Genomic DNA, 21,930 nt, shown 5'->3' with positions numbered 1-21,930 from the left:
GTTTCCTGAGACTGTGACCCCTGGTTCTAGACACTCCAGCCCGGGGGAAACATCCTCTCAGCATCTACCCTGTCAATCCCCCTCAGAATCTTGTGTGTTTCAATGAGATCACCTCTCATTCTTCCAAAATCCAGAGAGTATAGGCCCATTCTACACAATGGGATGCATACGAACAATGATGGACAGGAAAAGAACTTCTGGTCAATCCAGTCCGTCCCACTCAAATGTGATGCCGTGTGCATGACACTACATGCACTCCCCACCGCTCCTGAGTGCCATGTGATCTCCTGGGAGAAGCAAAACTTCAGAAAACGCAGACCAATTGCATATTACATATAGAGAATTTACAGCACAGAAGCAGGCCATTCGACCCAACTGGTCTATCCTCATCTTTCTGTCCCATTCGAACCTCACTTACCTGGATGTGCACTTGAAGTGCTGTAACCCACAGGGCTACGGACCAAGAGCTGGAAAGTGGGATTAGGCTGGATAGCTCTTTGTCGGCCGACGCGGACACGATGGGCCGAAATGGCCTCCTTCTGTGTCACAAATTTCTGTGACTCTACTTCATTTCACCCTCTCAATGTATTCTTCTATTCCTTTCTCCCTCATGTACGTAGAATCATGGAATGGTTACAGCACATGAAGAAGACCATTTGGCCCGTCGAGCCTGTGCCGACTCTCAGCTAGTCCCACTCCCCTGCCCTTTCCTTGTAGCCCTGCCAATGTTTTTTCCTTCAGATACTTACCCAACTCCCTTTTGAAAGCCACGATTGAATCTGCCTCCACCTTTCTCTCAGGCCGTGCATTCCAGATCGTAACCACTCGCTGTGTAAAAAAGTTTTATCTTGTGTCGCCTTTGGTTCTTTTGCCAATCGCCTTAAATCTGTGTCCTCTGGTGCTCGACCCTTCTGTTAACGGGAACAGTTTCTCTCTCTCTATTCTGTCCAGACCCCTCATGATTTTGAACACCTCGATCAAATCTCCTCCCAGTCTTCTCTGCTCCAAGGAGAACAACCCCAGCTTCTCCAATCTCTCCATGTTACTGAAGTCCCTCATCGGGACCTGGGGGTACTTGTGCATGAAACACAAAAGGATAGTACGCAGGTACAGCATGTGATCAGGAAGGCCAATGGTATCTTGGCCTTTATTGCAAAGGGAAAAACAGGGAAGTCTTGCTACAGCTGTATAAGGTTTTGGTGAGGCCACACCTGGAATACTGCGTGCAGTTTTGGTTTCCATATTTATGAAAGGATATACTTGCTTTGGAGGCAGTTCAGAGAAGGTTCACTCGGTTGATTCCGGGAATGAGGGGGTTGACTTATGAGGAAAGGTTGAGTAGGTTGGGCCTCTACTCATTGGAATTCAGAAGAATGAGAGGTGATCTTATCGAAACGTATAAGATTATGAGGAGGCTTGACAAGGTGGATGCAGAGAGGATGTTTCCACTGATGGGGGAGACTAGAACTAGAGGGCACGATCTTAGAATAAGGGGTCGCCCATTTAGAACTGAGATGAGGAGAAATTTCTTCTCTCAGAGGGTTGTGAATCTGCAGAATTTGCTGCCTCAGAGAGCTGTGGAAGCTGGGACATTGAATAAATTTAAGACAGAAATAGACAGTTTCTTAACCGATAAGGGGATAAGGGGTTATGGGGAGCGGGCAGGGAAGTGGAGCTGAGTCCATGATTATATCAGCCATGATCTTATTGAATGGCGGAGCAGGCTCGAGGGCCGTATGGCCTACTCCTGCTCCTATTTCTTATGTTCTTATTATCCGTGCAATCATTATCCTATTGCTAGTCGCCTCAACCACTCCCTGTGGCAGCGAGTTCCACATTCTCACCACTCTCTGGGTAAAGAAGTTTCTCCTGAATTCCCCATTGGATTTCTCGGTGACTACCTTATATCGATGGCCTCTAGTTATGCTCTTCCCCACAAGTGGAAACATTCTCTCTGAATCCACTCTATCAAACCCCTTCATAATTTTAAAGACCTCTATTAGGTCATCTCTCAGCCTTCCCTTTTCTACAGAAGAAATAAAATCTGGAAAATTCCCCTCCGACCTCTGAGTCAATCAAAACTAGTCCAGGAGACCACTACGTCACGGATCAATGCTGTAAGTGGTGATCTCCGCCTCAGCCAGAAGCTGGTCCAGCTCGCGCTTGAAGGAATTCAGCGAATCGGGATTCAGCGCCTGAGCCAGCAACTATTTCCCCAGATCCATTATTCCCCGGGAAAATAACCACCTCCTGACATCGAACCTACTTCTGGCCTTGAGTAACTTGAGAGCGTGACAAAGGTCGAAGATAAGCCATGATCTCATTGAATGGCGGAGCAGGCTCGAGGGGCTGAATGGCCCACTCCTGCTCCTAATTCTGATGTTCATAGAAACATAGAATTTTACAGCGCAGCAGGAGGCCATTTAGGCCCATCGTGTCAGCGCCGGCCGACAAAGAGCCGCACGGCCCTCGGTCAGCAGGCCTGAAGGTTACATATAAACCTGTGAACAATGAACAATGGCAGACAGGTAAAGAGCACCCAGCCCAACCAGTCCGCCCCACACAACTGCGACACCCCTTACAGTGAAGCATTCTACACTCCACCCCAACCGGAGCCGTGTGGTCTTATGACCCCCCCTCTGGTCATCTCCATCCTATTTAGTTGAAAGAAACTTCACTATCTTATAAGAAATAGGAGCAGGAGTCGGCCGTTTGGCCCCTCGAGCCTGCTCTGCCATTCTGATCTTGGTCTCAGCTCCACTCCCTGCACGCTCCCCATAACCCTCGACTCCCCTATCTGTCTATCTCCACCTGAAATACCTTCAATGATCTTCAATCACAATAAACCTCAATCACATCACCCATAAGTCTACGCTTGTCTGAAGTGTAGAGTCCCGGCTCTTTGAGTCCGTGTGGATCACGAAGATGCTTTGTGCTGGGACTAATATCCAGTGGCCCTCCTCTGCACCCTTTCCCAAGCCTCAATATCACTCGTCATGTGAGGAGACCAAAACTGGACATGTTATCCTGACGGAGGCCTGACCAGGGCTACTGCCAACATTCTGGCACATCGCTCAAGTAGTCATTTTTACACGTGACCCGTAGGCAGTGAGTGTCAGCAGGCTATTTGACTATGGAAGGCGTCACAGTCAAGCCCCACCAGACTGATTCCTGGGATGGGGGGGATTGTCCTAGGAGGAAAGATTGAATAGACTAGGTCTATATTATCTGGAGTTTAGAAGGATGAGATGTGATCTCATTGAAACATATACAATTCTTACAGGGCTTGACAGGGTAGATGCAGGGAGGATGTTTCCCCCAGGCTGGGGAGTCTAGAACCAGGGGTCACAGTCTCAGGATAAGGGGTCGGCCATTTAGGACTGAGATGAAGAGAAACTTCTTCATTCAGAGGGTGGTGAATCTTTGGAATTCTCTGCCCCAGAGGGCTGTGGGGGCTCAGTCATTGAGTATATTCAAGACAGAGACCGATAGATTTTTGGATACTAGGCTAATCAAGGGAGATGGGGATCGGGCGGGAAAGTGGAGTTGAGGTCGAAGATCAGCCATAATCTCATTGAATGGTGGAGCAGGCTCGAGGGGCCGAATGGCTGACTCCTGATCCTATTTCTTACGTTCTGATGACTTCAGGAAGGGTCACCTTGGCTAATTATTCCATTGTTACCCAAGGGGCTGTGAGGCCAACATTAGTGTCCCTGACTGTTATCCTAGCTCAGCACAGACGCCTCTTGAATTAAGTTAATATATCTTTGGTAAATCCATGATATTGTGCCTTATAAATTTTTTAACGGGGGAAGGGAAGCCACAGGAGGTCACACCATTAACCATCCTGATTCCGATTGGCTTATTAATGGCCAATTGAGATGAATGACCAGAATCTCCCAAGGTGAGGCAAGCGCTCATTAATTTGAAGAAATGGGAATCTAAATTAAAATTTGAATTAATTATTACAACCCATATCAATTTTAGTGGCTATTACAGACCTCGACCTGCAATGTGGTGCAAGGATGGGATTCTGGGCCATGACCCATGACCCCGGCCTGCCATTCAAGGTCACTGTGGATGATATCAGCATGTTCAGTTGGATTTCCAGAATTTTTTTGATTTGCATGAAGGCATTCGATAAGGTGCCACGTAAAAGGTTACTGTACAAGAAAGGAGTAATATATTAGCATGGATAGTGGATCGGCTAGGTAACAGAAAACAGAGAGTGGGGATAAATGGGTCATTTTCAGGTTGGCAAACTAACTAGTGAGATGCCACAGGGATCAGTGCTGGGGCTTCAGCTATTTACAATCTTTATTAATGACTTGGATGAAGGGAGCGAGTTTAATGTAGCCAAGTTTGCAGAGGACGCAAAAAATCTATTTCTATTTCTTGTGTTCTTATGCTCTTATGTTCTGATTGGGTCTATACTCATTGGGGTTTAGAAGAATGAGATGTGATCTTATTTAAATGTCTAAAATACTGAGGGGGCTTGACAGGGTAGATGCAGAGAGAATGTTTCCCCTCGTGGGGTAATCTAGAACTAGGGAGCAAAGTTTCAGAATAAGGGGTCGCCCATTTAAAACGGAGATGAGGAGGAATTTCTTCTCTCGGAGGGTCGTGAATCTTTGGAATTCTCTACCCCAGAGAGCTGTGGAGGCTGGGTCATTGAATATATTTAAGATGGTGATAGACAGATTTTTGAATGATAGGGGAGCCAAGGGTTATGGGGAGCGGGCAGGGAAGTGGAGTTGAAGCCAAGATCAAATCAGCCATGATCTTATTGAATGGCGGAACAGGCTCGAGGGGCTAAATGGCCGACTCCTGCTCCTATTTCTTATGTTTCTTATGTAAATCTTTGGGAAGGAGAGCACGACTGGCATTGTATCTAACATCTGCGTACCTGTGCACCACACCTGGGCTGTCATGAGGCTGTTTGAAGGGATGGACAAATGTTGATGCTGATGTGCTTGTTTGCACATGTAATGACCATGATCAGTTCCTGGGGCACATGTATGGCTGGGACTGGCTGTACTGCGTCATGTATGTACTGCTCAGGCGTCACATGTATTACTGTTATCTGCATGTGACAATGCGTCATAGTTAGAGGCCATTATATTCCATATTTCAGAGCTTTACTCTGTATCTAACCCGTGCTGTACCTGCCCTGGGAGTGTTTGATGGGACAGTGTAGAGGGAGCTTTACTCTGTATCTAACCCCGTGCTGTACCTGCCCTGGGAGTGTTTGATGGGACAGTGTAGAGGGAGCTTTACTCTGTATCTAACCCCGTGCTGTACCTGCCCTGGGCGTGTTTGATGGGACAGTGTAGAGGGAGCTTTACTCTGTATCTAACCCCGTACTACACCTGCCCTGGGAGTGTTTGATGGGACAGTGTAGCGGGAGCTTTACTCTGTATCTAACCCAGTGCTGTACCTGCCCTGGGAGTGTTTGATGGGACAGTGTAGAGGGAGCTTTACTCTGTATCTAACCCCGTACTACACCTGCCCTGGGAGTGTTTGATGGGACAGTGTAGAGGGAGCTTTACTCTGTATCTAACCCCCTGTACCTTCCCTGGGAGTGTTTGATGGATCAGTGTAGAGGGAGCTTTACTCTGTATCTAACCCCCTGTACCTGCCCTGGGAGTGTTTGATGGGACAGTGTAGAGGGAGCTTTACTCTGTATCTAACCCCCTGTACCTTCCCTGGGAGTGTTTGATGGGTCAGTGTAGAGGGAGCTTTACTCTGTATCTAACCCCGTGCTGATCCTGCCCTGGGAGTGTTTGATGGGACAGTGTAGAGGGAGCTTTACTCTGTATCTAACCCCCTGTACCTTCCCTGGGAGTGTTTGATGGGACAGTGTAGAGGGAGCTTTACTCTGTATCTAACTCCCTGTACCTTCCCTGGGAGTGTTTGCTATTGATGTTGGGTTCCAATCCCTAGCACTAATGGTCGGACATTTATCGGAGTTGTTCCTGTCCTGCGTCGCAGCGTTGCTGGACGTGTGACGAAATTCCCGATGAGGTTGTTCTGGCAGAGCCTGAATGTCTCAGGGAAATTGACCCCTCGGACCTTTCATCTCAAATGGGTGCAAATTGCGCCCACAATGTTTTCTCAGCAACTAATATATTGAGGAAAGGCCTCCCTGTCTCTGTGGACTGTGGAGGAACGATTGAGGACTGAGTTACCCCTCCAAGGCCGGCTACCATTGTGCCAACCTGACTTTCATTCAAGTACCATTGAGTTTAAGGACACAAGGATGACATTACCTCCCACATGACCGAAAGAAAGAAAAACTTGCATTTATATAGCGCCTTTCACGACTTCATGACATCCCAAAGCGCTTTACAGCCAATGAAGCATTCTTTTGAAGTGTAGTCATTGCTATAATGTGGGAAACGTGGCAGAAAATTCACACATAGCAAGCTCCCACACACAGCAACGTGGTAATGACCAGATCATCAGTTTTAATGATGTTGAGTGAGGGATAAATATTGGCCCCAGGTCGCCAGGGAGAACTCCCCTGCTCTTCTTCAAAATGCTACCCACGGGATCTTTTACGTCCATTTGAGAGAGCAGACGGGGCCTCGGTTTAACGTCTCATCGAAAGACGGCACCTCTGACAGTGTTGCACTCCTTCAGTACTGCACTGGGAGTGTCAGCCTAGATTTCTGTGCTCAAGTCCCTGGGCTGCGAAGCATTGAACCCTCGTCTGCCCTCTCGGAGGGTCGTAAAATATCTTACGGCACTATTTTGAAGAAGAGCAGGGGGAGTTATACCCAGTGTCCTGGGGCCAATATTTATCCCTCAAACAGCATAACAAAAAAACAGATTATCTGGGTCATTATCACATTGCTGTGTGTGGGAGCTTGCTGTGCGTAAATTGGCTGCCGCGTTTCCCACATTGCAACAGTGACTACACTCCAAAAAGAACTTCATTGGCTGTAAATTGCTATAGAAATGCAAATCCATTCTGTCAATCACTGGGGGAAGAAATGGGATTGAGCTCGGTTTCGGGCGCCCGGACTGGGAACGCCAAGCCTTGTCCCATTTTGGCCCTCGAACCTTATCTTAATGTGACCCTTGACCCACAAGACGTCTGCTGGGTCTCCCGAAACAGCTGCTCGGCTTTTACGGTGACCGATTGGAAACCTGCTGACCATGCCTGCAGTGTCCCTCAGGTAGGTGCTGGTGGAGGGGCTGACAATGTTGTGGGGCGGGGGGGTGGAGACGGGCGGTGGCTGCAAACGCGGCCCGGCAGCGGCCCATAGTCATCATAACTTGCTTCCCTGTCAAAAAAAGGACATGTTCACAGGTGTTTCAATGAAGGGCCCGAACTACATCCTGAAGGGTGGAAGATGCCTGTGGGTGGATTTTTTTTAACGTGGGGTGACCGTTGCACACCAGCCACCACACGGGGCTTGACAGAGCGAGGTCTTGGTCCAGTGGCAAGGGTTAACCAGGACGACTGGAGACCTGCTCTGCTGCACGGACCGAGCGCGCTCACATATCGCACAGTGTGGGCTGGGCCCGTGCTGCCCCTGGGCCCTCGCCTCTTCTGGGCCCCTGAGCCCTCGCCTCTTCTGGGCCCCGAACTCTCGCCTCTCCTGGGCCCCGATCACGTCCCTCTACAATCTCTCGCCGCTCCTTCGCCCCGACCTCACCGCTCCTGCTGCACCTGCCCGCGCTCCAATCACCGACCTGGATCGTGATGATGTCACTCTTCGCTGCCGTCGCCCTCCTGCACCAGCTCGCGGTGTACCTTGAAGCTCTCGCATCACAGTGGCACACTCCTGGCCCCACATTTGGTTGGGCGGGGGTGGTCGGGGTGGGGGGGCTCCAGCCCTCGCTGGTTAGGCCACACGAAGAACCAGGAAAAGCCGAGGGGCGCATACCCGCCTGCGCAGAGCTGACCAACATCCAGGAAAGGGGCATCTTTAAACCGGCACTAGGCCCCTCGTTAGCATGTACCAAGAGGCCTAACCTCTATGGACGCTACAGAAGCCTGAATATCGTCCCACCCCAAACGGCTGTGGCTGGATTTCAGGCATTCTTGGGGAGTGGGACACAGCCTGTCGTTATTGGACATTTTTGCCTCCCTGCTAGAAACTGGGGGCAGCGAGGTATTAATTTTGCTCCCAATTCTTTAGGAAGACTGCGGGGAAAATTGTCAGAAATGGCCAGGCGTGTAGAATGAGCGATTTTCTGTGAAGTGATGAATACGATAACAACAACTTGTATTTATATAGCGCCTTTAACGTATGTGAAAAGTCCCAAGGCGCTTTGCAGGAGTGTTACGAGATAAAAAATTTGATACCGAGCAGCGTTAAGTAGGAATTAGCGCAGGTGACCAAAAGCTTGGTAGGTTTTAAGGAGCGTCTTGAAAGAGGAAAGAGAGGTGGAGAGGTTTAGGGAGGGAGTTCCAGATCTTGGGGCCCAGGCAACAGAAGGTTCGGTCACCAATGGTGGAGCGATTATAATCAGGGATGGTCAGGAGGGCAGATTTAGAGGAGCGCAGACATTTTGGGGGTTGTGGGGCTGGAGGAGATTACAGAGATAGGGAGGGGGCGAGGGCCATGGGGGGATTTGAAAACAAGGATGGAGAATTTTGGAATCGACACGACACAAAAGTGCACAGAATGATTCGTTGGGTACCCCCCCCCCCGCCCCTCCCCCCCCCTCCATGGTATTGAAGTTACAGAATCCACAGCATTGCAGAATATAAGGGAATCTGCTGGGAAGGGGCAAGGGGTTAATTCCAGGGATGAGGGGGTTGACTTATGAGGAAAGGTTGAGTAGGTTGGTTGGAATTCAGAAGAATGAGAGGTGATCTCATCGAAACGTATAAGATTGTGAGGGGGCTTGACAAGATGGGTGCAGAGAGGATGTTTCCACTGATGGGGGAAACTAGAACTCGAGGGCACGATCTTAGAATAAGGGGCCGCCCATTTAGAGCTGAGATGAGGAGAAATGTCTTCTGTCCGAGGATTGTAAATCTGTGGTATCAGAGAGCTGTGGAAGCTGGGACATTGAATAAATTTAAGACAGAAATAGACAGTTTCTTAACCGATAAGGGGATGAGGGGTTATGGGGAGCGGGCGGGGAAGTGGAGCTGAGTCCATGATCGGATCAGCCATGATCTTATTGAATGGCGGAGCAGGCTCGAGGGGCTGTAAGGCCGACTCCTGCTCCTATTTCTTATGTTCTCATGTTTACGAGGCTGCTCCTTCAGTGGCAGGCCTCACTAGCGGTGAGCGCAGGTTCGGAGAGCTGGGCGTGGGCTTGGTGACGCTATCTCCAACACGCGCTGGCATCCAGTGGCTCTTCGGAATGAACACTACTTACAGCAAAAGGATGCCGGGCGTCCCAGTTTGTTAAGTGTGCGGCCGAATGGAATAACATTCCTTTTATATTGAAATCATAGCGACTCTCTTGGGAGCTGTTGCTCTTCCAGCCCAGTGTGTGTGTGTGTGTGTGGGGAGCGAATAAGAAACAGGAGTCGGCCATTCGGCCCCTCGAGCCTGCTCCGCCATTCAATAAGATCATGGCTGATCCGATCATGGACTCAGCTCCACTTCCCCGCCCGCTCCCCATAACCCTCGACTCCCTTGAGGATAATAAACTCTGGCACAGGCTCTGGATACCAATGATCATCATCACAGGCAGTCCCTCGGAGTCGAGGAAGACTTGCTTCCACTCTAAAAGTGAGTTCTCAGGTGGCTGTACAGTCCGATACGGGAATTACAGTCTCTGTCACAGGTGGGACAGACAGTGGTTGAGGGAAAGGGTGGGTGGGACTGGTTTGCCGCACGCTCCTTCCGCTGCCTGCGCTTGGTTTCTGCACGCTCTCGGCGACGAGACTCGAGGTGCTCAGCGCCCTCCCGGATGCACTGCCTCCACTGAGGGCGGTCTTTGGCCAGGGACTCCCAGGTGTCGGTGGGGATGTTGCACTTTATCAGGGAGGCTATGAGGGTGTCCCTGTAACGTTTCCTCTGCCCACCTGGGGCTCGCTTGCCGTGTAGGAGCTCCGAGTAGAGCGCTTAGACACCCGTGACATAGAGACCAGCTCACTCTCTCAATAACATGGGGCTGTCGTTCTGGACTCCCAGCAGCATGGTCCCTTACAACGCAGCTAGCCCACTCAGGCCCGCTCACCCCTCGCTGCCCGCTCGTCCTGTCCATCCGTCCAGCCATGAGCACCTGCCCACCCGCCCTGCTAGGTCTCCCGGGGCATGGCCTTCTGCGTCAGCTGTGGCTCAGTGGGCAGCACCCTCGCCTCTGAGTCACAAGGCTGTGTGTTCAAGTCCCACTCCAGGAACTTGAGCGCATAAATCTAGGCCGGCACTCCAGTGCAGTACCGAGGCACTGTCGGAGGATGGCTCCTTGTCATTAGAAGCTGGCACCACGAGTCTCCAGTGATTAAGTCGCTGCTTTCAGCACAAAGCAAATGTTTTCAATTCCAATATAAAAATGTACATTCCAGTTCATCCACGGGAAACTCTGAATCTCAAGAGAAGGCTATAATCAGTTTCATGGTCCATAAGAAATAGGAGCAGGAGTCGGCCATACGGCCCCTCGGACCTGCTCTGCCATTCAGTAAGATCATGGCTGATCCGATCATGGACTCGGCTCCACTTCCCTGCCCGCTCCCCATAACCCCTTAATCCCTTATCGGTTAAGAAACTGTACGGTATGGTACACCAGTGGTTACGTTACTGGACCAGTAATCCAGAGGCCGGGACTAATGATCCAGAGACACAAGTTCAAATCCCACCACGGCAGCTGGGGAATTTAAATTCAATTAGTTAAATAAATCTGGAATTTAAAAATAGCCAGTGTCAGTATTCGTGACCATGAAACTACGGATTGTCGTAAAAGCCCCATCTGGTTCGCGAACAGGGGAGGAAATCTGCCGCTCTTACCCGGTCTGGCCGATATGTGACTCCGGGCCCACAGCAATGTGGTTGCCCTCTGAACTGGCCCAGCGAGACACTCAGTTGTGTTGAAGATGGCGGCTCACCACCACCTTCCCGAGGGATGGGCAATAAATGCTGGCCTTGCCAGCGATGCCCGCATCCCGTGAATGAATTTTAAAAAACGTAACATTGCGATGCTAACCCGAAACTGATTTGTGTCATAGAAGTATAGAAAATAGGTGCAGGAGCAGGCCATTCGGCCCTTCGAGGCTGCACCATCATTCAATAAGATCATGGCTGATCATGCAACTTCAGTACCCCACTCCTGCTTTCTCTCCATACCCCTTGAGCCCTTTAGCCGTAAGGGCCACATCTAACTCCCTTTTGAATATATCTAACGAACTGCCTCAACAACTTTCTGTGGTCGAGAATTCCACAGGTTCACCACTCTCTGAGTGAATTCATTGTGAGACCTACAACTAGGATCTGAATATGTTGCATTTTCCCCCCAGACAATCAATTCACTCAGTCACCCAACTCCACTAATGACGCTATTTTCCTGTGAGGTTACCCGCTCCCACAGATTGCGATAGTTTGGAATAGCAGCATGATTTACAACAACAACTTGTATTTATACAGCGCCTTTTAACGTAGTGAAACTTCCCAAGGCGCTTCACAAGAGTGATTATCAAACAGAATTTGACTCCGAGCCGCATAAGGAGAAATTACAACAGATGACCAAAAGCTTGGACAAAGAAGTTGGTTTTTAGGAGCATCTTAAAGGAGGAAAGAGAGATGGAGAGGTTTAGGGAGGGAGTTCCAGAGCTTGGGGCCCAGGCAACAGAAGGCACGGCCACCGATGGTATGTACTGCAGTGGTTATGTCACAGATACGATAATGTAGCGGTTATATTACTGGACTGGTAATCTAACAGGCCGGTACCAATAATCCAGAGAGTTCAAATCCTACCAGGGCAGTTTGCGAATTTGAAGTTAATTTATTTTTGAAAATTCTAGCAATTAAAAATCTGGGGTCAGTAAAAGTGACCATGAAGCTGTCGTTAATTTGGTTCACAAACGTCCCTTTAGGGAGGGAAATCTGCCGTCCTTACCCGGTCTGGCCGATGTGTGACGCCAGACCCACAGCAATGTGGTTGTCTGTTAACTTCCCTCTGAAATGGCCCAGCGAGACACTCCGTTGAATCAAACTGCTACAAAGAATATGGATTGCAGTGGTTCACAATCTTCTCATGGTAACTAAGCATTGGCCTAAGCAAAGCCATGCTTGTTAGCAAGGATTAGGGAACATTAAACATGCAATCGGTACCATATCCCACTCAACATAGATGGGAATTTTTATTCTTAAAGAGGCTTCACTGGCTAGCCACGAACCCACACTTCCATCCAGCCAGACCCCGGGATTCATCTCTCGATTGGCAATCCCAGAGAATCTGGCGTGCTTGTAGCAGGCTGCCCACATTCTCTACCCCTTCTACACACTCCACATCCCAACACCTGTCAAGAAAAGCCTACTGAAATGTATTTGCTTCATGGGTTCTTTGCTTAAGAATTCATAGCAACACATTGCTATTAAGAACTAGTTGGTTTATCAACATAGGTTTAACAATCACACTACACATTACCAGTTCATCCACGAGGCTCACAACTGCATCGTGGATGGCCTAGACCCAACTGGCTGGGGTTTTATTGAGTCTTGTGACCATCACGTGACTGGCTAAGCCACTCACACTAAGCCACTCACAACGCAACAGCTCCACAACTATTTTTGGTAGAACGTAAAATCAAATGCCCCCCTTTTGGCAAAGACGCTAGAACCTACAAATTAGCAATTTAAACTTTAAAGAAAACTTAAATCAAATGAAGATTTGGTTGCCAGGGGTGCAACAGCTCTACAACTATTTTAATATAACTTTAAATCAAGTGCCCCCTTTTGGTAAGGGCACCAGAACCCACAAATTTACAAGTGAACTGGGAACGTTGCCAAATTAAATTAAAATTCTGTTCCCGGGGGTGATGATGCACTCCAGTCCCTCCGGCGCCCACCGCTCGCGGAAGGCCGTGAGCGTACCGGTGGACACCGCGTGCTCCATCTCCAGGGACACCCTGGCTCGGATGTAACCGCGGAAGAGAGGCAGGCAGTCGGGCTGAACGACCCCCTCGACCGCCCGCTGCCTGGACGGCTGATGGCCCCCCTTGGCCAGGCCCAGGACCAGACCTTCGAGGAGGCCTTCCGACCTGCCCGCTCCCCTCCACACAGGGTGCCCAAAGATCAGGAGCGTGGGACTGAAGTGCAACCAGAATTTGAGGAGTAGCCGCTTCCGATATTGGAAGAGGGGCACCAGCTCTAAAAAGCCGTGAGCATGCTGACAGGTGCACACATTACACTAACCAACACCTCCCAGTTCAGAGTTCAGCCCTCTGGCATTGTGGGTAGCAGGCTGCCTAGTGACTTCTACTTCACTGGTTTTGGCTATTTGTCCAATGGGTTTATTTGAGCTGATTTACACCACTTTTCCCCATTCATTGCAGCAATATTAATAAGTATTAGTATTATTTACGTTTTGTAATTTATTGGACCGACGCCATTCACGGGTATCGTACTTGACCTCTCCTCAAAAGATTGGTCTTAAATCCCTGTGCAGCTCATAACCTAAATTAACCATTAATTTCCATTCTGAATGCCATCTCATAGGACCCCCAAAGAGCCCACGATCTTGCACTAAAGTCTGAAGAGGGTATGTATTCTCTCAGTGAGCTCCTGCACAAGAAGCAGACGCGTTCATACGTTCAAAGGTCGAAGTTGCCGCATTAAATCATTTCACCCGCCCCCCCTCCCGAACTGGATGGCCAACATTGCCGCTGTTTCAATTCGTTTTTTTTTAATCTGACGACGCAAAATCTGCACAACATTCCCTTTAATATACGCCAGCACCATCGCATAAACAAATCTGGGGAAAGGAGGGACTTTGAGGTGCCCCGTTCGAAGTTTCGGCGATCCAAGCTAATTGCTCATACTGGCAAAGGGTTCAAATAACGGGACGCACATCAATAATTAGCAGGTTGAGACAAGACAGGGATGTCAGACCCAGCGGGTAATGAGTTAACATAAGAACATAAGAATTAGGAGCAGGAGTCGGCCATTCGGCCCCTCGAGCCTGCTCCGCCATTCAATGAGATCACGGCTGATCGTCGACCTCAACTCCACTTTCCTGCCCGATCCCCATATCCCTCGATTCCCTTAATATTCCAAAATCTCTGCCTTGAATATACTCAACGTCTGAGCCTCCACAGCCCTCTGGGGCAGAGAATTCCAAAGATTCACCACCCTCCGAGTGAAGAAATTCCTCCTCATCTCAGTCCTAAACGGCCAACCCCTTATCCTGAGACTGTGACCCCTGGGTCTAGACTCCCCAGCCCGGGGGGGAAACATCCTCCCTGCATCTACTCTGCAGAGGAGATTTACCAGGATGGTTCCAGGGATGTTCAAGGGTGGTTCAAGTTATGGAATAACTTACCAGTGAAGGCCTTTGAAGCGAAGCGTAAAAGCATAGTATCTTGCAGCCCTGCAGGAGGCCATTCGGCCCATCGTGCCTGTGCCTGGCTCTGTCAAAGAGCGATCCAATTAGTCCCACTCCCCCCGCAACCCCCCCCCCCTGCCCTTTCCCATTTCCCGGCAAATTTCTCCTCTTCAAGTATTTATCCAATACTCGTTTTGAAAGTTATTATTGAATCTGCTTCCACCGTCCTTCCAGATCACAACAACTCGCTGCGTACAGAAAAATTCTCCTCATCTCCTCAATTTGCCAATTATCTTCCAATTTGTGACTTCCCACCAGTGGAAACTTTCTCCCCTAGCTACTCTATGAAAAAAACACCTTGTGATTTCGAACGCCCTCTGTTAAATCTCCCCTTGACCTTGGTTATCTGCTCCAAGGAGAACTATTCCAGTATCTCCAATCCCTCCACGTGGCTGAAGCCCCTCATCCCTGGAAGCAGCTCTTCCGCTCCTGTCTCCAAGCAGCCCCGTGGAATTGCAGGCAGCCTCCCCGTCTCCTCTCGGGGTGTAGCAGCACTTCCTCCACAGGCCCAACTCCCAAGTGGCTAAGCCACTCCCACTCAACAGCTCTACAATTATTTTGTGTGAAACGATACATCCCTGGAAGCATCCCGGTGAATCTCCTCTGTGCCCTCTCCAAGCCCTTGCCAATACGAGGGGAACCAGAGCCATCAAACGTTACCCTCCAAGAATATCAGGAATTATCTGGTGATTTTTTCTTTGCGAGAGAGAGAGTGCCAATGGGCACGTAGTCCTTCCACCAGACTTTAAGAGACCAAAACTGCGGGTAGAGAGTCTAATAATTGGCTTTGAGAGATGATCTTATCGAAACGTATACGATTATGAGGAGGCTTGACAAGCTGGATGCAGAGAGGATGTTTCCACTGATGGGGGAGACTAGAACTAGAGGGCATGACCTTAGAATAAGGGGCCGCCCATTTAAAACAGAGATGAGGAGGAATTTCTTCTCACAGAGGGTTGTAAATCTGCGGAATTTGCTGCCTCAGAGAGCTGTGGAAGCTGGGACATTGAATACATTTAAGACAGAGATAGACAGTTTCTTAACCGATAAGGGATTAAGGGGTTATGGAGAGTGGGCGGGGAAGTGGACCTGAGTCCATGATCGGATCAGCCATGATCGTATTAAATGGCGGAGCAGGCTCCTGCTCCTATTTCTTATGTTCTTATAAAAGGACAGCTGACGTATCTTAAAGAGGAAGTTGCTGCAGATTGATGGAAAGAGGTCCTGTTGTTGGCCGACAGCAGCCAAGATTTGGTGTGGTTGTTGTATGGCTGAAGGTAGCACGGTTACACCAAATGCAGCTCACATGTCTATTACAATCGCCGTGGCAAACGGTGGCATGCAGGAACTCGCAAATGGGATGAAAGCAGAAAAGGTTCAGTGGGTCAGGCAGCAAGAGGAACAGCGAGAGTTAACGTTTCAGAACACTTCTAACGGTGGGTCACCGGCCAGAAACGCGAACTCTTTTGGTTTCCTTGCTCCACCGACGCTTGCCAGCAGCTTTTGTTTTTATTCCAGACTCCCAGCATCCGCAGTAGCTTGCTTTTTGGAGACGCAAGTGGCTCGGAATGTGAGGGGCTGAGTGGCTGCCCTGGAAACATTATTTAACAGACTGACCGACTGTGGTGAAGGACCCCTATTGTTGCCCCCTATTGAGGTGTGTCACAGTGGCTGCTTCCTGTCACAGACGAAGAGCTGAACTGAATTCAGATCTTTCAGCTGATTTTGTTTGACATGATCTCCCTGAGTGGAGTTTCCGCCGTACAATGAAACTCTTTCGAGGCCACTTTGGCACGAACTTTCGTGCACTCTTCTGTCCTGTGACATCTGTAAGAAGAAACACCGCTACACACTTCAGTATGGTCGCTAAAGAGTCTGGATCTTGAAAGACGGACCATATTTTGGAATCGCACGTTGCAAGTTAAGGACCTAATCCTTGCCTGCAGGAGGTGGCCACAATTGACATATTGAAAATGAAGAATTTCTAGGGGTTCGGGGTGGGGGGACCCTTCATAATTCAAAACTTGACAGATTTTGTCACCCACATTTAATTGGACATAAGCATGAATCTCTGAATATTGTCCAATTTTTACGTGAAGAACAAAATATGGTCTAAGGTCCTATTAATCATAATAATTCTGATAATCACGAGTTTGTGGGGTTAGCTTTGTTATATTTTAGATATTAAGGCAAAGCTCAAGAACTCTCAACTGTCTCTAAAAGCATGGTGGTTGAAAGGTCCTAGGGGTCTGAGATCCAGGGTCCAATTGTTAAATCAATGCATATACCCCCCTAAAAAAAAACAAGAAAAAGCGACTGGAATATTGCTTTGTAATGACAGTATTTAATGTGGGGCTGGCCAATGTGTCCCTGCATGTGTCAGTGACCTCTGGTGTTCGATGGCGATTTCAACTGCGCTCGAGCACTGAAGGTCCAGTAGATTTATCCCTTCCAATGTGACCTCTTGCCAGGTTCCTGGGACCAGTGATATCCCGAGTAAGCCTCTGTGATTGGTGTGTCACGCAGAATATGTTCAATGTGCGCAGGGCTAGACTTTCCACTTGACATCGCTGGGCTAGTGCCCATATATCGCACAAAAAGGCAAGCTATCGCCCCATGTCGCTTAAAAAGTGGAAAGTTGGGCCGGAAGGAACATTGCCGGAAAATTGCCGGCCCAACTTTCGTGTCACATCGCCGAGGTGATCGCTGAGGTGATCGCCCACACATCGCCCAGCCCAACTTTCGGCACATCGCCGGGCTGACCGCTGGGCCCATTTCACATCGCTGGACTATTGCTGAGCCGAAGGTCGCGATCCCAAAAACGGGCGATGTTCCAGCGATCATGGAGGCTGACGCATCGCCAAGGCTGGAACATCGCCCTTTTTTTGGGCCCTAGCGATCTGAATGGCAAATCTAGCCCTTTAAATATTCTCTATTGCTGTGGGGGTAATAACCAGTGGCTGAACAGGCCTATGAGAAGAGTCCTGGTGAATTGTCCGCGGTATAAGAATGGAGCGAGGGATATGGTCAGTGTGATAATTGCTGCAGTTTTATGCTTCAGTGCCTTGTGCATTATTTATGCCCCATGAGGGATTTCTCGCTCTATCTAGCAAGGATGGCCGAGGTAGTCAAGGTTGCGGACTTAACTGACACTTTTTAGTGTTGCCGTCCCCTGATTGATCAAGCGGGGGCTTGTGTAAATTGGTCATCCCCGAGGACTGTGCCTCGACCCACTCTGTCTCATCAAAATCATTCCGTTGCATTTTCAGCTATCTCAATGATTCCACACTGCACCATTACTACTGTCTCATGGGCCATACTGTTCCATTCGATTATTGTCTCACCGATGCTTTGCTGTTTCAGTTTCCACCTGGCATACCATTGCCGGAAATAGTCCAAGGGATTGCCCAGTAGTTTCGAGTGTCAGAAATCCATGGCAGAGATGTCTCAGAACTGATCCAGTAGTTAGTAGCCCCAGAGGCAGGCCATCGAGGAGGGGTCTCAGGGTGACCAGTAGCTATTATACTACAAGGTGATTCTCCCATGTAGGAAAGAGGCCAGTGTTGACCAGGAGATAGTGGGGTCATGTTGAATAGGTTTGACGTGCAACGTGAACCACAAAGTATAGGAATCCATCTCGGAAGAATAGGTCCCGATCCCAACTGAAAGTGACATTCACACTCAAGCGTCCCCCAGATGAACTTGACTATTCTCTCTGGGCAGTCTGGGAGGTCAACCGTGGAGGCACATTCAGTATGTTCTAAACCCACCCCACACTCGACCAGAAAAGAGACGTGAGCCTCTAACCTTGGGACTGAGGGGAGGGACACTGAGAAAAAGAATCACAAGAATTTAAAGAAAAACCCCTTGATGTTCTATCAGCAGTCTTCTTGTTCATATGTATGTGCCTTTCTGTATAGAAAAAAATGCAGTGCTGTTGTGTGAGCATGAATGCATGAAATAGAAGATGATTGATGTTACCATGATGGACTCTGAGACATCTTAACTCCCTGGTAGAAGTCTCCTTCTCAGTTTTCCATAGAATTTAAGAAGGAATTACTCTCTGGGCAAGTACCTCAGGTGCTGACTTTAGTTACAAGCGTTGGTGATGTGGGGGGGGGGGGGGGGGGGGGGCGGGGTGAGGGGAGGTGAGGGGCTATCTTCTTTTGCTCCTTCTTCCAAACATGATATTGCAGATGCATTATCACATATGTGAGACATGTGGCAGTAAAAGCCATAGTATAACCCTCCCAGAGACACAGGGGGTGAACTTCAGGAATTGTCCACCATTACCAGATCACCAGATATTGGAGAGAGGGGCAGACGGGAAGTGAAAGTTAGTGTATGGATCACCCATATGGGTAAAGTCTTTCAAATCTCTCTCAAAGCATGAGTAGTTCAGAGAAAAATCTTGTTACATATAAGGATAGTTGTGATTTTCCTGTAGTGGGTTAGGTGGTATAATCAATAGGCACACTGCCCCTTGGCTTCAGGATCGGGGTTAGTTACAGCCCAATCTACTGGTGAATAAGAGGTCCTATATGAAATGAGTTTGGGACAATCTCCTAATCACCATCATCATCGGCGGTCCCTCGAACGAGGATGACTTGCTTCCACATCAGTTCACAGATGTTTCAATGAAGTACCCGAAGTTCCAGTCCTGAACTCCAGGGGGTGGAAGATGCCCGTGCGTGGATTTTTTTAACATGTGGTGACCTGTTGCACACCAGCCACCACACGGGCGCGACAGAGCCAGGCCTTTAACCAGTGGCAAGGGTTAACCAGGACGACTGGAGACCTGCTCTGCTGAATCTCCGAATGGATGTGAATCTACAACACAAACCTCCTGGAATTCTGCACAATTGCCACAAACCTCAGACTCCCAAAGAGACCTCACAAAGGTGGTTGAGAAAGGAAAGGAGTTACAGTAATTCAGCAGGGCACTCTTCTGATATTGGGGTGAGGCGCATTGTTCCCTGGGGTTTGGAAGAATGAGAGGTGATCTTATTGAAATGTATCAAAATGCTTACAGGGCTTGACAGGGTAGATGCAGGGAGGATGTTTCCCCCGGGCTGGGGAGTCTAGAACCAGAGGTCACAGTCTCAGGATAAGGGGTCGGCCATTTAGGACTGAGATACGGAAGAAATTCTTCTCAGAGGGTGGTGATTCTTTGGAACTCTCTACCCCAGAGGGCTGTGGAGGCTCAGTCGTATATTCAAGGCTGAGATTGATAGATTTTTAGATATTAAGGGAACCAAGGGATATGGAAATAGTGTGGAAAGGTGAAGTTGAGGTCGAAGATCAGCCATGATCTTATTGAATGGTGGAGCAGGCTCGAGGAGCTGAATGGCCGACTTCTGCTCCTGTCTCTTATGTTCTTATGTTCTTAGTAGAGGGAGTTTCGGCCCAACCTGGGAGTGTTTGATGGGACAGTGTAGCGGGAGCTTTACTCTGTATCTAACCCCGTGCTGTACCTGCTCTGGGACTGTTTGATGGGACAGTGTAGAGGGAGCTTTACTCTGAATCTAACCCCGTGCTGTACCTGCCCTGGGAGTGTTTGATGGGACAGTGTAGAGGGAGCTTTACTCTGTATCTAACCCCGTGCTGTACCTGCCCTGGGAGTGTTTGATGGGACAGTGTAGAGGGAGCTTTACTCTGTATCTAACCCCGTGCTGTACCTGCCCAGGGAGCATTTGATGGGACAGTTTAGAGAGAGCTTTACTCTTTATCTAACCCCGTGCTCTACCTGCACTGGGAGTGTTTGATGGGACAGTGTAGATGGAGCTTTACTCTGTATCTAGCCAATGTTGTGTTTGTCATGGGACTGCTTGATATGGACACAACTGGAAAAAGTATTAAATGTTCCATTCCCGAGAACCAATATCTCTCGCAATGATGGAACAAATTCACAGATGTTAATTATTTCTGTTAAGAGATACAAGAGTAAGGAAGTCTTGCTACAATTGTACAAGGCTTTGGGGAGACCATACTTGGAGTACTGTGCACAGTTTGGTCTCCTTATCTGAAAGGTGGTACAACACAGGTTCACCAGATTGATCCCAATAGAGGGTTGTCCTATGAGGAGAGATTGTGTAGAATGGGCCTATAGACTCTGGAGTTTAGAAGAATGAGAGGTGATCTCATTGAAATATGTAAGATTCTGAGGGGGATTGACAGGGTAGATGCTGAGAGGTTGTTTCCCCGGGCTGGAGAGTCTAGAACCAGGGGTCACAGTCTCAGGATAAGGGGTCGGCCATTTAGGACTGAGGTGAGGTGGAATTTCTTCACTCAGAGGGTGGTGAATCTTTGGAATTCTCTACCCCAGAGGGCAGTGGATACTGAATCATTGAGTATTATCAGGGTTGAGACAGAGAGACTGTTGGACTGAAGTAGAATCAAGGGATATGAGGATCGGGCGGGAAAGTGGAGTTGAGGTAGAAGAGCAGCCATGATCTCACTGAATGGCGGAGCAGGCTCGAGGGGCCGAATGGCTGACTCCTGCTCCTAATTCTTATGTTCTTATATTACCCACCGCACTCTGCCTTTTTTGTGGCTTCTTGGCTCTGCTAACTGCCATTACTGTGCTGTCTCAGTGAACAGACACTGCTGCTCCACAAGTGGTGAAGAGGAAGTATGCCTGGTGGTTGTGCCTGACCCGGTGCCCCTCTCTCTGAAGTAAAATGGTCCTCTCTTCCATAGTAATGATGGTTCAGTACCAAGGGTGCTAGTGATCCAGGAGTGGTTTGGATATGGACTAGGTTCGAATTGAAACCTTTGGCCCTTCGAATTGGGAGTTCCGAGCATTTGGACCTCCTCCCGCACCACTCCCACCAGACCACCATCTACTGGGCCAGTGAGATCCACGTTAGTTCTGAATGTTGAGAAAGGAACTGTAACTCATTAGCTGCCTTGTAATTCATGTGGCTGGCCAGCCAATGGACATGGTTTCCGGGCTGGACTTTAGACTCAGTTTAGTGGTGAGAGAAGAGTTGGACTTTCAAAGTATGCCTGGAGTTTAGAGTCAGTGGGAAGGCCAGTCAAGTGGACCTAGAGAGATATGTTCCCGTTTAAACAAAAAAACCTATTCGAACAAGAATCTACCAATCAGCGAAGAACAATGGAAGATTGAGTCCTGGTTGCGTGCGTGCAGACTTGTCCCAGAGAGTTACCCTTTTGTCTCGGAGTCCTGATCACTCACTCATTATCTCAGTAACTGTGCAAAAAATGCTTTCTTCTCTTCTTTCTTGAAACCCAAGGTTATGAAAAGTCGAGGAGCCTAAACAACATTGCTGGCATGAGTGGGAATGCGCTCCGATTGTCTCCTGTTACATCGCCATTCAGCTCTCCCTGTCCACTAAGGCGGCCCAAATCACCCATTCCATCCATCTTGTAGCATGGACACAAAAGAGTGGGAAA

The 21,930-nt window shown here is 48.9% G+C and overlaps 1 protein-coding gene across 7 annotated transcripts in view; it reads left to right on the top strand.

The window, feature by feature from the left end:
- The window catches only part of LOC139230064 (voltage-gated potassium channel KCNC1-like), an 88,874-nt gene extending 66,967 nt beyond the window's left edge, over window positions 1-21,907 (top strand). For 5 of the 7 annotated variants that reach the window (XM_070861849.1, XM_070861851.1, XM_070861845.1 and 2 more), the window contains one exon: window positions 21,771-21,907. In XM_070861849.1, coding sequence (XP_070717950.1) covers window positions 21,771-21,907 — 137 coding nt within the window. Of the gene's footprint in view, window positions 1-7,185; window positions 7,192-8,334; window positions 8,347-21,770 lie in introns of all 7 variants that reach the window. The other 2 variants (XM_070861848.1, XM_070861846.1) reach the window with 2 other exon arrangements.
- The last annotated feature ends 23 nt before the right edge of the window (window positions 21,908-21,930 follow it).

The sequence above is a fragment of the Pristiophorus japonicus genome, chromosome 19 (assembly GCF_044704955.1).
Source record: "Pristiophorus japonicus isolate sPriJap1 chromosome 19, sPriJap1.hap1, whole genome shotgun sequence".
NCBI lineage: Eukaryota > Metazoa > Chordata > Chondrichthyes > Pristiophoridae > Pristiophorus > Pristiophorus japonicus.
The sequence above is the reverse complement of the archived record's forward strand: the minus strand, read 5'-3'. Positions and strand labels throughout refer to the sequence as shown.